The sequence below is a fragment of the Chiloscyllium punctatum genome, chromosome 31 (genome assembly GCF_047496795.1).
Source record: "Chiloscyllium punctatum isolate Juve2018m chromosome 31, sChiPun1.3, whole genome shotgun sequence".
NCBI classification, from domain to species: Eukaryota; Metazoa; Chordata; class Chondrichthyes; order Orectolobiformes; family Hemiscylliidae; genus Chiloscyllium; species Chiloscyllium punctatum.
The window spans coordinates 69,552,758-69,565,748 of record NC_092769.1 but is presented as its reverse complement, the minus strand read 5'-3'; the positions used below and the strand labels follow the sequence as shown (position 1 = coordinate 69,565,748).

The window sequence follows — 12,991 nt, the reverse complement described above, 5'->3', positions numbered from 1 at the left end:
CTGTGTAAATGTACAGAGTCAGTGTTTATTCAGCACCGTACAGAGTGAACAGGGTCTTATCAGCAGGGTCTTATCCAGGGTTTTCACGAGGCTGCTGTGAAACAGTTAGCTGTCAGAACATGCTTATGACGCCAGTATTTGGTGGGTATGTAGAGTAGTGCACTGCTGACAATTCTGAAAATCTCAGCAGATCTTTTGTTTCAAATCTGTACTCTCCCATTCTCATACAGCCCAACTTAGAGCTCACAGAAATGACAACTGACAGCAGACACAAGGCCAGTGTCATGGACAGGAGCCAACATTTGGCACCCTGCAGAAAAGTATTTTATTTAACCCTCTGGATCCAGAAGCACAATTAATAGGGCAGATTTCTCACAGTCGGTGGTTTATTTAAGTCACCTGCAGCAATAGAAAATTGTTCCACTTTCTCCCTTTGCTGTGAGCCAGTGTGGAACATAATTCCACCTTTTCCTTCAGATACTCTCCGTGACTCTTATGAATGTCATCTTGATCTCCGTTGTGCCCCCATCAAACACTCCCCAGGACAGGGACAGCACGGGGTTAGATACAGAGTAAAGCTCCCTCTACACTGTCCCCCATCAAACACTCCCCAGGACAGTGACAGCACGGGGTTAGATACAGAGTAAAGCTCCTTCTACACTGTCCCCCATCAAACACTCCCCAGGACAGGGACAGCACGGGGTTAGATACAGAGTAAAGCTCCCTCTACACTGTCCCCCATCAAACACTCCCCAGGACAGGGACAGCACGGGGTTAGATACAGAGTAAAGCTTCCTCTACACTGTCTCCCATCAAACACTCCCAGGAGAGGAACAGCATGGGGCTCGATACAGAGTAAAGCTCTCTCTACACTGTCCCCGAACAAACAATCCCAGGAGAGGAACAGCATGGGGCTCGATACAGAGTAAAGCTTCCTCTACACTGTCTCCCATCAAACACTCCCAGGAGAGGAACAGCATGGGGCTCGATACAGAGTAAAGCTCTCTCTACACTGTCCCCCTATCAAACACTCCCAGGAGAGGAACAGCATGTGGCTAGATACAGAGTAAAGCTCCCTCTACACTGTCCCCCAACAAACACTCCCAGGAAAGGAACAGCACAGGGTTAGATACAGAGTAAAGCTCCCTCTACATCATCCTTGATATCAAAAATGGCTGAGGGGCCCGCAGTGGAGGATCATAACGGGTTTGGGGGCTGTCAGAGGGTCACAGAGGAAAGGTGAGGCAGCAAGGCCGTAGGAAGGGTTGGAAAGCGAGGGTGGGATTTTGCGAAGGGCAGTGTTGTGGAGGACCTGGAGGGGCTCAGTGAGCTGAGGCGGATGGGCGGAGGAGGAGTGCGGGATGGGGTCTGGGCGCTGGTTCGGATCCTGTCCAGCCCCCTCCCAGAGGTGGGATCTGAGAGGACCGTCCCGATCGGAGCCACCCCCCACCCTGAGATTGCACCCTCCCCCTGCTCTGCTCCAAGGGATACGTAGTGCCACCTGACACCTCATGCCCACCTCTCTGGCAAGGGGCAGCCTGGCACAGAAACAGACCCTTCAGTCCAACCTGCCCATGTCAACCCAATATCCCATCCTAATCTAGTCCCACCTGCCAGCACCCGACCCATATCCCTCCAAACCCTTCCTAATCATGTCCCCATCCAGATGCCTTTTAAATGTTGTCATTGTACCAGCCTCCACCACATCCTCTGGCAGCTCATTCCATACACGTACCACCCTCTGGGTGAAAAAGTTGCCCCTTAGGTCCCTTTTATATCTTTCCCCTCTCACCCTAAACCTATGCCCCTCTAGTTCTGGACTCCCCCACCCCAGGGAAAAGACTTTGTCTATTTACCCTATCCATGTCCCTCATGATTTTATAAGCCTCTATAAGGTCACCCCTCAGCCTCTGACACTCCAGGGAAAACAGCCCCAGCCTGTTCAGCCTCTCCCTGTAGCTCAAACCTTTAAATAGCCTTGTCTGAACCCTTTCAAGTTGTACAACATATTTTTCGTAGGAGGGAGAGCAGAATTGCAGGCAGTCATCCAAAAGTGACCTAACCAATGTCTTGTACAGCCACAACACGACCTCTCAAGACGTTGGATCCAAAATTGGGTTAGTAGCAGGAGATGGAGGCTGTTGGAAGAGTGCTGTTTGTGTGAGTGGAGCCCAGTGTGCAGTGGTGTCCCACAGGGATCAGTGCTGGGTCCCTTACTGTCCCTGATCTATCTGTGTGTAAACGGTGTCACTGGAGAACGTGGGAGGGTACGTTTGTGTATGACACAAAAGATTCGCCGGCAAGTTGACAGGAGGAAGGTTACAGGAGTGGTGCACACCCAAAGATGGCTGAGATGGAAAGGGGAATGGCAAAGGTGTGGCACATCCACGGGATGTAGATGTCACTGGCTGGGCCCAGTATTTATTGCCCCGTCTCTAATTACCCCCTTGAGAAGGTGGGGGTGAACGGCCACCTTGAACCGCTGCAGTCCGTGTGCTGTGGGTTAGACCCACAATGCCCTGGGGGATGGCATTCCAGGATTCTGACCCAAGGAACGGCTGATATATTCCCAAGTCGGGATGGGGAGCAGTGGGAACTTGTAGGGGGGGTGGTGTTCCCATGTATCTGCTGCCCTTGTCCTTCCAGATGGTGGTGGGTTTGGAAGGTGCTGCCTGAGGAGCCTCGGGGAGTTGCTGCAGTGCGTCTTGTAGATGGTACACACTGCTGCTACTGAGTGTCGGGGGGTGGAGGGAGGGGGATGTGCTGCACATCAAAGCAGGGAGCTGCTTTGTCCCACACTCCTGCCTTGTGGACAGGCTGTCATGAGCAAGCAGGGAAGGTGGAGGCCAAATGGCCTCTTCTCTATCCCATATCCCTCGCGCCCGCCCCTCCCCCCCCCAACAGCAGGAAACTGCACTTGGAATTCCTCGACTGGAATGGAACACTTTCATCAGTTCAAGAGAGGGAGGGAGAGAGAGAGGGAGAAAGAGAGGGAGGGGGAGAGAGAGAGGGAGGGGGAGAAAGAGAGGGAGGGAGAGAGAGAGAGCACCAGGGAAGAGAGAGGGAGAGAGAAAGAGAGAGAGAGCACCAGGAGAGAGAGAGAGAGAGAGGGAGAGAGTGGGGGAAAGAGAGAGAGCACCAGGAGAGAGAGAGAGAGAGAGAGAAGGAGCAAGGATCGACACACACTCTGTAGCTGACTGTCAAAAAGAAGCCTTTTTATATGAGTCTCTCAATTATTTACTGGTTTTCTGGGATAGACCATGAGCCCGTGTGGTTACAATACAAATCCTATCTCCTCCCTTTCTCCATCTCAGTCAAATCATCCTACCCCCCTCCACTGTGTCTTACAATAGACCCGTCCTCTGCAGCATACACCAGTGATTTTCAGTTTTTAGGTTACTCTACGCTGGCTGGTTTCAATTTTGCTCCTTGCTTTTTTACTCTGGGTTAAATCTTGATTTCTTTTGTTTTTTTATATAAGAATGATCTCTCTCTTGTACCCCGTCCTTCCTGAATCTGCTGCCTGATTCTGTTCTGGGTTGAAATTCTGGCTGCTTTTTATTCCCCCTCCTCTCTCTCTCTCCTCTGAATCTTCGGCTTGGATTTTAACCCCCCCAAAAGGATCTGCTTCCCCCCACCAACCCCCTGAGCTGCAAACCTTCAGCCACTACCTCTTTGTATACGCGGCATCTCCCCACAGGGGACGTTGTGGGACCTGATCTCCCCTAAAGTGTGCACCGTGGAGCAGAAGAGGGAATTTCTCCCGCAGGCTTGGAGTGGTCTCTTTACCCTCAGCGGGACTTTGAAGGGGGTGGAAGGGAGAGGAGGAAGAGGGGGAGCTCTCTGACCAGGAGCTGGAGAGAGAGAGAGAGAGAGAGAGAAGGAGCTGGAAACAGAGAAAGAAGGAACTGGAAATAACGAAAGGAGGAGCTGGAAATAAAGGAAAAAGGAAATTGGACAGAGAGAGAAGGAGCTGGAAAGAGAGAGAAGGGGAAAATCACCCCCTTCCAGCTCCTACCTTTGAGCCCTTTGGATGTGAACCTTTGATCCATTTCACCGTCCGGCACTAGGAAGAGGGAATCCTTTTCTCTTTGGTCTTATTGAGGGCTGTGCCTTTGGAGATTGTTGTGGCTTGAAGGTGGAAAGGGGAGATCCAGAGGAGAGGTCTGGTTTGAATGATGGCCTTCTGTCAGGGTGCTGAGTGAAGTGAGGAGGGACACAGAGAGAAGGGAGAGAAGACGCTCTGTCCTGCGATGGGATAGACCGGCCGAAGATCCGTCTGTGGAGATCCTGTCACCCCCTTCACCTGCTGCTACTCCAGCGTCATCTCCCAGCGGATACTTGACCAGCACCAGCCGCCACCCTCCTCTCTCTGTCTCTGTCTCTCTCTCTCTCTCACTCTCTCTCTCTCTCTCTCCCCATGGCGACGCCGGCAACATGAAGATATGGCACTCGGGCAGGACTCGCCCCCGGCTGGCGGAGGCCATTCTGGCCCTGGCCCGCCTGCTAGCCCTCCTGCTCAGCTCGCCCCGTGGTGCCCGCTGTGCTGCCCGTGTCTCGTCCAGCCTCAGTACATCCCACCACGTCCACCACTTCCACAGCAAGCACTTCTCACTGCCCGTGGCCATTCACCGGTCTGCTGTCTCTGCCCGGGACCACGGTAAGCCCACACTCCTGCCTTTTCTCTGGTGTTGTTGTTGTAGTATAAAGCCTTGCCCCCACCCCCCACCCCTTTGCTGTCAGAAAAATATCCGGAGTATCTCTCCTGGGGTTGGTGGGGTTTTGCAACCTACCCGGCACCTTCTGTCTCTTCCACGGAAGTTAACAGTGCTGCCGCACCCAGTCGAATAGCCGGCATTGGCCTCTGCGCTGCTCCTTTCTCGTTCAAGACATTCTAAGGTTGTCAGGCCCTCTGTAAGCCTTCCTCTTTCAGGGCATTCAAGGGGTTAAAGTTATTCCAAGTTGCTGTGTCTTTGCCTCCCTGCGTTTCCCTGCTGTCTACCACACTGTCAGATAGCCCAATGATCTACAGAAAGGTGTTAGGGCCTTTGTGTTTTAGGGGCATCAAAGGGTTAAAGTTATTCCACGTTGTTATCTCTGCCTTCCTGCGCTTCTCTGGAATCTTCTGTGCTGCCGTCTCCAGTCAAATAGCCCAATGGTCTACAGAAGGGTGTTAGGACCTTTGTAGCCCTTTGTGCTTTAGAGACGTCAAAGGGTTAAAGTTATTCCAAGTTGCTGTGCCTTTGCCTCCCTGTGTTTTCCTGGAATCTATCGTGCTGCCTGCCCCAGTCAAATATCTAGTTGGCATGGACGAGTTGGACCGAAGGGTCTGTTTCTGTGATCTACATCTCTACGACTCTGATTAGCCCAATGATGTACAATACAGCGTCAGGCCCTCTGTAAGCCTTCCTGTTTCAGGGCATTCAAGGGGTTAAAGTTGTCCCAAGTTGCTATCTCTGCCTCCCTGCATTTCCCTGGAATCTACTGTGCTGCCTCCCCCAGTCAAATGGCTTCCCCTCCCCATTGCTCAATGCGTTATAAAAGGGTGTCAGGCCCTCTGTCAGCCTCTCTCTCCGGGCTTTGGACGGGTTAAAGTTGTCAGCAGCTGCCGTCTTAGCTCTCATGCCTTCCTGGAATCTACCGTGCTGCCTCCCCAGGTCAAATAGCCCTTCCCCCCCCCACCATCGCCTAATGAGCCGGCAAAAACGTGTTGGTCCCATTCCCACTCTGCTGCGCCCTCACTCAAGCTCCCAAATCTGCATCCATGTATTTGGGAGAGCTACCACACTTCTCCCACCAGTTGAATAGCCCTCTGAACCCCCCCCCCCATCCCCCCGCCAACCAAAACCCCCTCCTCTCCCAAATAAATTGTTCTTCCCAACTCCTCCCCCTCCCTGGTTTGAGCTGCCTCTCCCTCCCTCCAGACGCCAGAGGGTCAGGAATACAGCATCCACCCCCTCCCCCCCCCCCCCCCCCCCCACCCCCCACCCCGGTCAAATGCTTGCATGTGAATCCTGGGGACTTCTCTGCACCTCCTCACCGGGTTGAATAGTCAGCTCATAAATCGCTGTTGAGCTAGACAAGAGTGGGTTGGGGGGTGTGGGGGGGGGGGAATGGGTTGGAATTGAAAGATAATGCTGTTTGAAACATCTACCCCCCCTCCTCCCAACCCCACGTACCCACGCTGGTAGCAACTGGTAAGAAAAAATCCAACCCCTGAGAGATGCACTCGGGGCATTTGGGGAGGGGTTGGTTTTGGTGGCAGTACCCTTCTCCTGTGGAGAGGGAAAGCAGAGACATCTGATGGGCCCAACAGCCTCCGACCTGTTAGTTCTGGAAGGAACTGAGTACCGTTTTTGGGAGGAAAACCCTTTACAAATGATAACGTCCCCAGGAGGTTGGAAGGCTGTTCTCTGATGTTAGCTCTCTCTTGATGTTCCTGGGGTCATGAGGGGAGGACAGACTAGTGTTTGGGTTGGGAGGGGCAATAAATATTGGGTAGGTGGGGTGGCTTTGCACTTTCGAAGGGCTGTATGGGATCTGGTTCCTCCAGCGACAATGAGGGCATCATGGTATTTGGCAAGTGAGCCTTTGCTTTTGACTGGGCCAGTTCCACTTCGAAGTGTGCTGGACCAGTTACTCCCCAGTTTTACTGGTCTCGCCATCTTCAGGGTACATAGGAGCATCAACGGGAGTCAAAAAGTCCAGCCTGCGAGCCCCCACTGAGAGTTGAAACACAGCGGGATTTGGAAATCTGAATCAAGCAGCGAGAGAGGGTGTTGAAATAGTTTGGTCTATTCTTGTCGCCCCGTGTGCTGCACTTCAGAAGCTCAGTGAGCTCTGAGCATGCAGGAGAAACTCAGCAGGTCTGGTTGCATCAGTGCCAGGAGAGACAGAGAGAGACAGACAGACAGAGAGAGAGACAGACAGAGAGAGAGAGAGAGAGACAGAGAGAGAGTCAGCACCTTTAGAGAAGGGATTAAGAGAGAGAGAGACACAGAGAGAGTGGGAGAGAGACAGTGGGAGAGAGAGAGAGAGAGAGGGAGAGAGACAGAGTGAGCGAGAGACAGAGCGATAGAGAGACAGAGAGAGAGAGAGAAAGAGACAGAGAGATTGACAGAGAGACAGAGATTGGAATAATATTTTGAGTCCAGGTGAACTGCAGAGTTTCTGCTGCTCTCTTGGTGTTGGGTTCAGATTTCCAGCATTTGTGTGTGGAGAGAGAGAGAGAGAGAGAGACCAGTCTGTTTCTGTCACAGGACTGGTGAACGTTAACTCCCATATGTGTTTCTCACTCTCTCTGTCTCTCTCTCTCTCAGTAGGAAACAATCAAATTTCCAGGATGCACCCTCTTTAACTTGAATAAGCTTTGCAGAGGGGCGCATGGAGGATGTTTTGCAAGTGGGGAGGGGCTGATGGTGGGGGAAGGGGTTGGGTGTGGAGAGATTGGGTGACGGGATTCGAGACTGATTTGTAACTCTCCCCCTCCCCGCCATGTCCCCAAGACCTCCTGCCCCCTGTATCCCCAGACTATTGGTTCAACAGCAGCCTTTCTGGCTAGACTCAACCAGCCCACTCTGACCACGTTCCCTGGTACCCAACATCTGCCTGCTCATTGTCATCTGCCGGCTGCAGCATCTCTGCTTCTGGTGGCATGAGGACATGGCGAGAGGGGAATTGAGCTGGAGGGGGTGTGGAGGGTGAATGGCAAGAGAGGACCATTCAGACTCCCCCCGTAACGTTTCATCGGGGCTGGGGGGGAATGGAAGCAGGAAGGCCGCGATCTCAGAATCTGCAGAAGCCCACCCTCCCCCCAATTCCTGTTCCTTCCTCCTTTATCCCCCCCGCCCCATGTACTTTCCCTCACCCGGACACCTCACCGCTCCCCCCCCTTCCCCAGCTTCTCCACCCATTCCCTATCCCATCGGATCCTGTCCCCTCCAGCTCTCTGTCCCTTGCTGGGTTGTGGAAGCTCAGAAGCGTTGGAACGTTCCTGCTGAAGATTGGCTGTCTCTCCAAGTGTGCTCATGACGGGGGGGAATTAATTTTTCAGAGGAAGCATTAATATTTATGGGGGATGCAGTGTGTTCAGTCGAGGCATGAGTAAGCCTGCACAGTCCCTTGGAGGCGGCCAGTTGTTCTCTTTTTGCATCTGAGGTGTTCAGGAAAGGTCGCTCTGACGTACTGAGGGGATTTATTTGTGTGCGGGGCTGTTGGAATAGGGACAGGGAAACGCCAGCATGTTCCCTAGTGCTCAGGCAGTGATGCCCCACGTCTCACACCCCTGCAGTCCTGAGGACAGTCTGCAGTTTAGATGGCTAGTGAGGGGGGGGGTGAATAGATGAGGGGTTGCCAGTGGTGAGTGTGTGCGACGGCTGGGGGTGAGGAATAATGTCAGGCTTCGCAGCACACAGCCTCAAGACTACAGATGGTGGAAGAGATCCAAGCAAGGCACTGGAGGGGCAATACTGAGGGAGTGCAGCACTGTCGGAGGGTCAGTACTGGGGGAGTGCCGCACTGTCGGAGGGTCAGTACTGAGGGAGTGCCGCACTGTCGGAAGGTCAGTACTGAGGGAGAGCCGCACTGTCGGAGGGTCAGTACTGAGGGAATGCAGCACTGTCAGAGGGTCAGTGCTGAGGGAGCGCCGCACTGTCAGAGGGTCAGTACTGAGGGAGTGCAGCACTGTCAGAGGGTCAGTACTGAGAGTGCGCTGCGTTGTCACAGGGTCAGTACTGAGGGAGTGCTGCACTGTCGGAGGGTCAGTACTGAGGGAGTGCCGCACTGTCAGAGGGTCAGTACTGAGGGAGTGCAGCACTGTAGGAGGGTCAGTACTGAGGGAGTGCCGCACTGTCGGAGGGTCAGTACTGAGGGAGTGCCGCACTGTCGGAGGGTCAGTGCTGAGGGAGTGCCGCACTGTTGGAGGGTCAGTACTGAGGGAGTGCCACATTGTCGGAGGGTCAGTACTGAGGGAGTGCTGCACTGTTGGAGGGTCATTGCTGAGGGAGTGTCACACTGTCGGAGGGTCAGTACTGAGGGAGTGCCACACTGTCAGAGGGTCAGCGCTGAGGGAATGTCATATTGTCGGAGGGTCAGTACTGAGGGAGTGCCGCACTGTCGGAGGGTCAGTGCTGAGGGAGTGCCGCACTGTTGGAGGGTCAGTACTGAGGGAGTGCCACATTGTCGGAGGGTCAGTACTGAGGGAGTGCTGCACTGTTGGAGGGTCATTGCTGAGGGAGTGTCACACTGTCGGAGGGTCAGTACTGAGGGAGTGCCACACTGTCAGAGGGTCAGCGCTGAGGGAATGTCATATTGTCGGAGGGTCAGTACTGAGGGAGCGGGCTCTGTCGGAGGGTCAGTACTGAGGGAGTGCCGCACTGTCGGAGGGTCAGTGCTGAGGGAGTACCGCACTGTTGGAGGGTCAGTACTGAGGGAGTGTCGCACAGTCGGAGGGTCAGTACTGAGGGAGTGCCACACTGTCAGAGGGTCAGTACTGAGGGAGCGCCGCACATGTCAGAGGGTCAGTACTGCGGGAGTGCTGCACCGTCGGAGGGTCAGTGCTGAGGGAGTGCCACACTGTTGGAGAGTCAGTACTGAGGGATGCCGCACTGTCGGAGGGTCAGCACTGAGGGAGTGCCGCACTGTCGGAGGGTCAGTACTGAGGGAGTGCTGCACTGTCAGAGGGTCAGTACTGAGGGAGTGCCGCACTGTCGGAGGGTCAGTACTGAGGGAGTGCCGCACTGTCGGAGGGTCAGTACTGAGGGAGTGCAGCACTGTCGGAGGGTCAGTACTGATGGAGTGCCGCACTGTCGGAGGGTCAGTACATGGGAGTGCCGCACTGTCGGAGGGTCAGCGCTGAGGGAGTGCCGCACTGTCGGAGGGTCAGTGCTGAGGGAGTGCCGCACTGTCGGAGGGTCAGTACTGAGGGAGTGCAGCACTGTCGGAGGGTCAGTACTGATGGAGTGCCGCACTGTCGGAGGGTCAGTACATGGGAGTGCCGCACTGTCGGAGGGTCAGTACTGAGGGAGTGCTGCACTGTCGGAGGGTCAGTACTGAGGGAATGCAGCACTGTCGGAGGGTCAGTACTGAGGGAGTGCTGCACTGTCAGAGGGTCAGTACTGAGGGAGTGCAGCACTGTCAGAGGGTCAGTACTGAGGGAGTGCAGCACTGTCGGAGGGTCAGTACCGAGGGAGTGCCGCACTGTCAGAGGGTCAGTGCTGAGGGAGTGCCACATTGTCGGAGGGTCAGTGCTGAGGGAGTGCTGCACTGTCGGAGGGTCAGTGCTGAGGGAGTGCCGCACTGTCGGAGGGTCAGTACTGAGGGAGTGCTGCACTGTCGGAGGGTCAGTACTGAGGGAGTGCTGCACCATCTGAGTGTCAGTACTGAGGGAGTGCCGCACTGTCGGAGGGTCAGTACTGAGGGAGTGCCGCACTGTCTGAGTGTCAGTACTGAGGGAGAGCCGCACTGTCGGAGGGTCAGTGCTGAGGGAGCGCCGCACTGTCAGAGGGTCAGTGCTGAGGGAGCGCCGCACTGTCGGAGGGTCAGTGCTGAGGGAGTGCCGCACTGTCAGAGGGTCAGTACTGAGGGAGTGCAGCACTGTCGGAGGGTCAGTACTGAGGGAGTGCCGCACTTTTGGCGGGTCAGTACTGAGGGAGTGCCGCACTGTCAGAGGGTCAGTACTGAGGGAGTGCCGCACTGTCAGAGGGTCAGTACTGAGGGAGTACCACACAGTCAGAGGGTCAGTGCTGAGGGAGCGGGTACTGTCGGAGGGTCAGTACTGAGGGAGTGCCGCACTGTCGGAGGATCAGTATTGAGGGAGTGCAGCACTGTTGGAGAGTCAGTACTGAGGGATGCCGCACTGTCGGAGGGTCAGTACTGAGGGAGTGCCGCACATTCGGAGGGTCAGTACTGATGGAGTGCCACACTGTCAGAGGGTCAGTACTGAGGGAGTGCCACACTGTCAGAGGGTCAGTACTGAGGGAGTGCCGCACATTCGGAGGGTCAGTACTGAGGGAGTGCCACACTGTCAGAGGGTCAGTGCTGAGGGAGTGCCACACTGTCAGAGGGTCAGTGCTGAGGGAGTGCCGCACTGTTGGAGGGTCAGTACTGAGGGAGTGCCGCACTGTCAGAGGGTCAGTACTGAGGGAGTACCGCACTGTCAGAGGGTCAGTACTGAGGGAGTGCCGCACTGTCAGAGGATCAGTGCTGAGGGAGTGCCGCACTGTCGGAGGGTCAGTACTGAGGGAGTACCGCACTGTTGGAGGGTCAGTACTGAGGGAGTACCGCACTGTCGGAGGGTCAGTGCTGAGGGAGTACCGCACTGTCGGAGGGTCAGTACTGAGGGAGCGCCGCACTGTCGGAGGGTCAGTACTGAGGGAGTGCCACACTGTCGGAGGGTCAGTACTGAGGGAGTGCCGCACTGTCGGAGGGTCAGTACTGAGGGAGTGCCGCACTGTCGTAGGGTCAGTACTGAGGGAGTACCGCACTGTCAGAGGGTCAGTACTGAGGGAGTGCCGCACTGTCAGAGGGTCAGTACTGAGGGAGTGCCGCACTGTCGGAGGGTCAGTACTGAGGGAGTGCCGCACTGTCACAGGGTCAGTACTGAGGGAGCACCGCACTGTCGGAGGGTCAGTGCTGAGGGAGTGCCGCACTGTCAGAGGGTCAGTACTGAGGGAGTGCCGCACTGTCGGAGGGTCAGTACTGAGGGAGTGCCACACTGTCGGAGGGTCAGTACTGAGGGAGTGCCACACTGTCGGAGGGTCAGTACTGAGGGAGTACCGCACTGTTGGAGGGTCAGTACTGAGGGAGTGCCGCACTGTCGGAGGGTCAGTACTGAGGGAGTGCTGCAGTGTCGGAGGGTCAGTACTGAGGGAGTGCCACACTGTCGGAGGGTCAGTACTGAGGGAGTACCGCACTGTTGGAGGGTCAGTACTAAGGGAATGCCCACACTCTCATGCACACATTCCATTGAGGCCCTATCCCCCTTCTTCGGTAGCTGTGAAGGACCTTGTGGAGGGTTGAGTGTGAAGCGGAATAGGAAGGGGTGTTGGTGCAGTACCCCTCTGGGCTCCCATGTCCAACAGATATCTATCGGCCAAGAAGACGTTAAGGTCAGCATGAATCATGGGAATCTGTGGGATCTTGCTGTGTGCCCATTGGTTACTTCCTCTTTGATTGAACTCCCTTGGCTGTCAGACAATTTGAGATGTGTGCGTGCACGCATGTGTGTGTGTGTGTGTGTGGGCATCTGTGCATGTGTGCGGGGGCATTTGTGTGTGCGTGCGTGTGTGGGCATGTGTACGTGTTTTTGTGTGTGTGCACGCAGCGTGAGAGTGTGTGCACGAGAATGTGTGTGCATGTGTGCCTGAGAGTGTGTATGTATGGGTGGACATGTGTGAGTGAATGTGAAGTGTGAGTTCAACTGAGCGCGTGTGCGCGTGGAACGTGAAAGGTGCTACAGAAATGTAAGTCTTCCTGTCCTAGCTCAATGTGCAGGTGTAGCTATGGTAACTGTCTGTCATTGGGTAAGGGGTAGATAAGGGGTAGATGTAGATGTAGGGGTATGGGTGGGTTACGCTTCGGTGGGGCGGTGTGGACTTGTTGGGCCGGAGGGCCTGTTTCCACATTGTAAGTAATCTAATTGGGGGGGGGAGGGATGAGTGACTGAGACATGTACCTTGCAAATGGGGAGCGCAAGGTGTCTAACGACACTCCTGACTCTCTGTGTTCATCAGAAAAGAGGGTAATTACTCGACCTTTGTGCTGTTTTGGGTGTGCATTGTTGCATTGGATACCTGCAAGAGGACAGCCCCCATGTGAGATTGACATCAGGGTATTGAAAAGGGCAGTCCACCCCATTTGTCCGCGGGGATCTATCTGTCCTTCTTCGAAGGGAGCAGGGAGACTGTCAGACCGTCCGGATGCAGCCTGAGGTTACCATCACTGTCTGTCCAGCCGTGAGGTGATATTGTGAGGGGCAATGACTGACTCTTTT

The 12,991-nt window shown here is 55.0% G+C and overlaps 1 protein-coding gene across 8 annotated transcripts in view; it reads left to right on the top strand.

Moving 5' to 3' along the window:
• LOC140457032 (neurexin-2-like) overlaps positions 1–12,991 on the top strand; it is a 1,330,437-nt gene that overhangs the window by 555,638 nt on the left and 761,808 nt on the right. Inside the window, exon 1 of one of the 8 annotated variants that reach the window (XM_072550955.1) lies at positions 3,389–4,660. The exons of the other annotated variants lie outside the window; for them this stretch is intronic. Coding sequence (XP_072407056.1) covers positions 4,438–4,660 — 223 coding nt within the window. The 5' untranslated portion in view covers positions 3,389–4,437. Of the gene's footprint in view, positions 1–3,388; positions 4,661–12,991 lie in introns of those variants that run through there. 8 annotated transcript variants of the gene reach the window in all.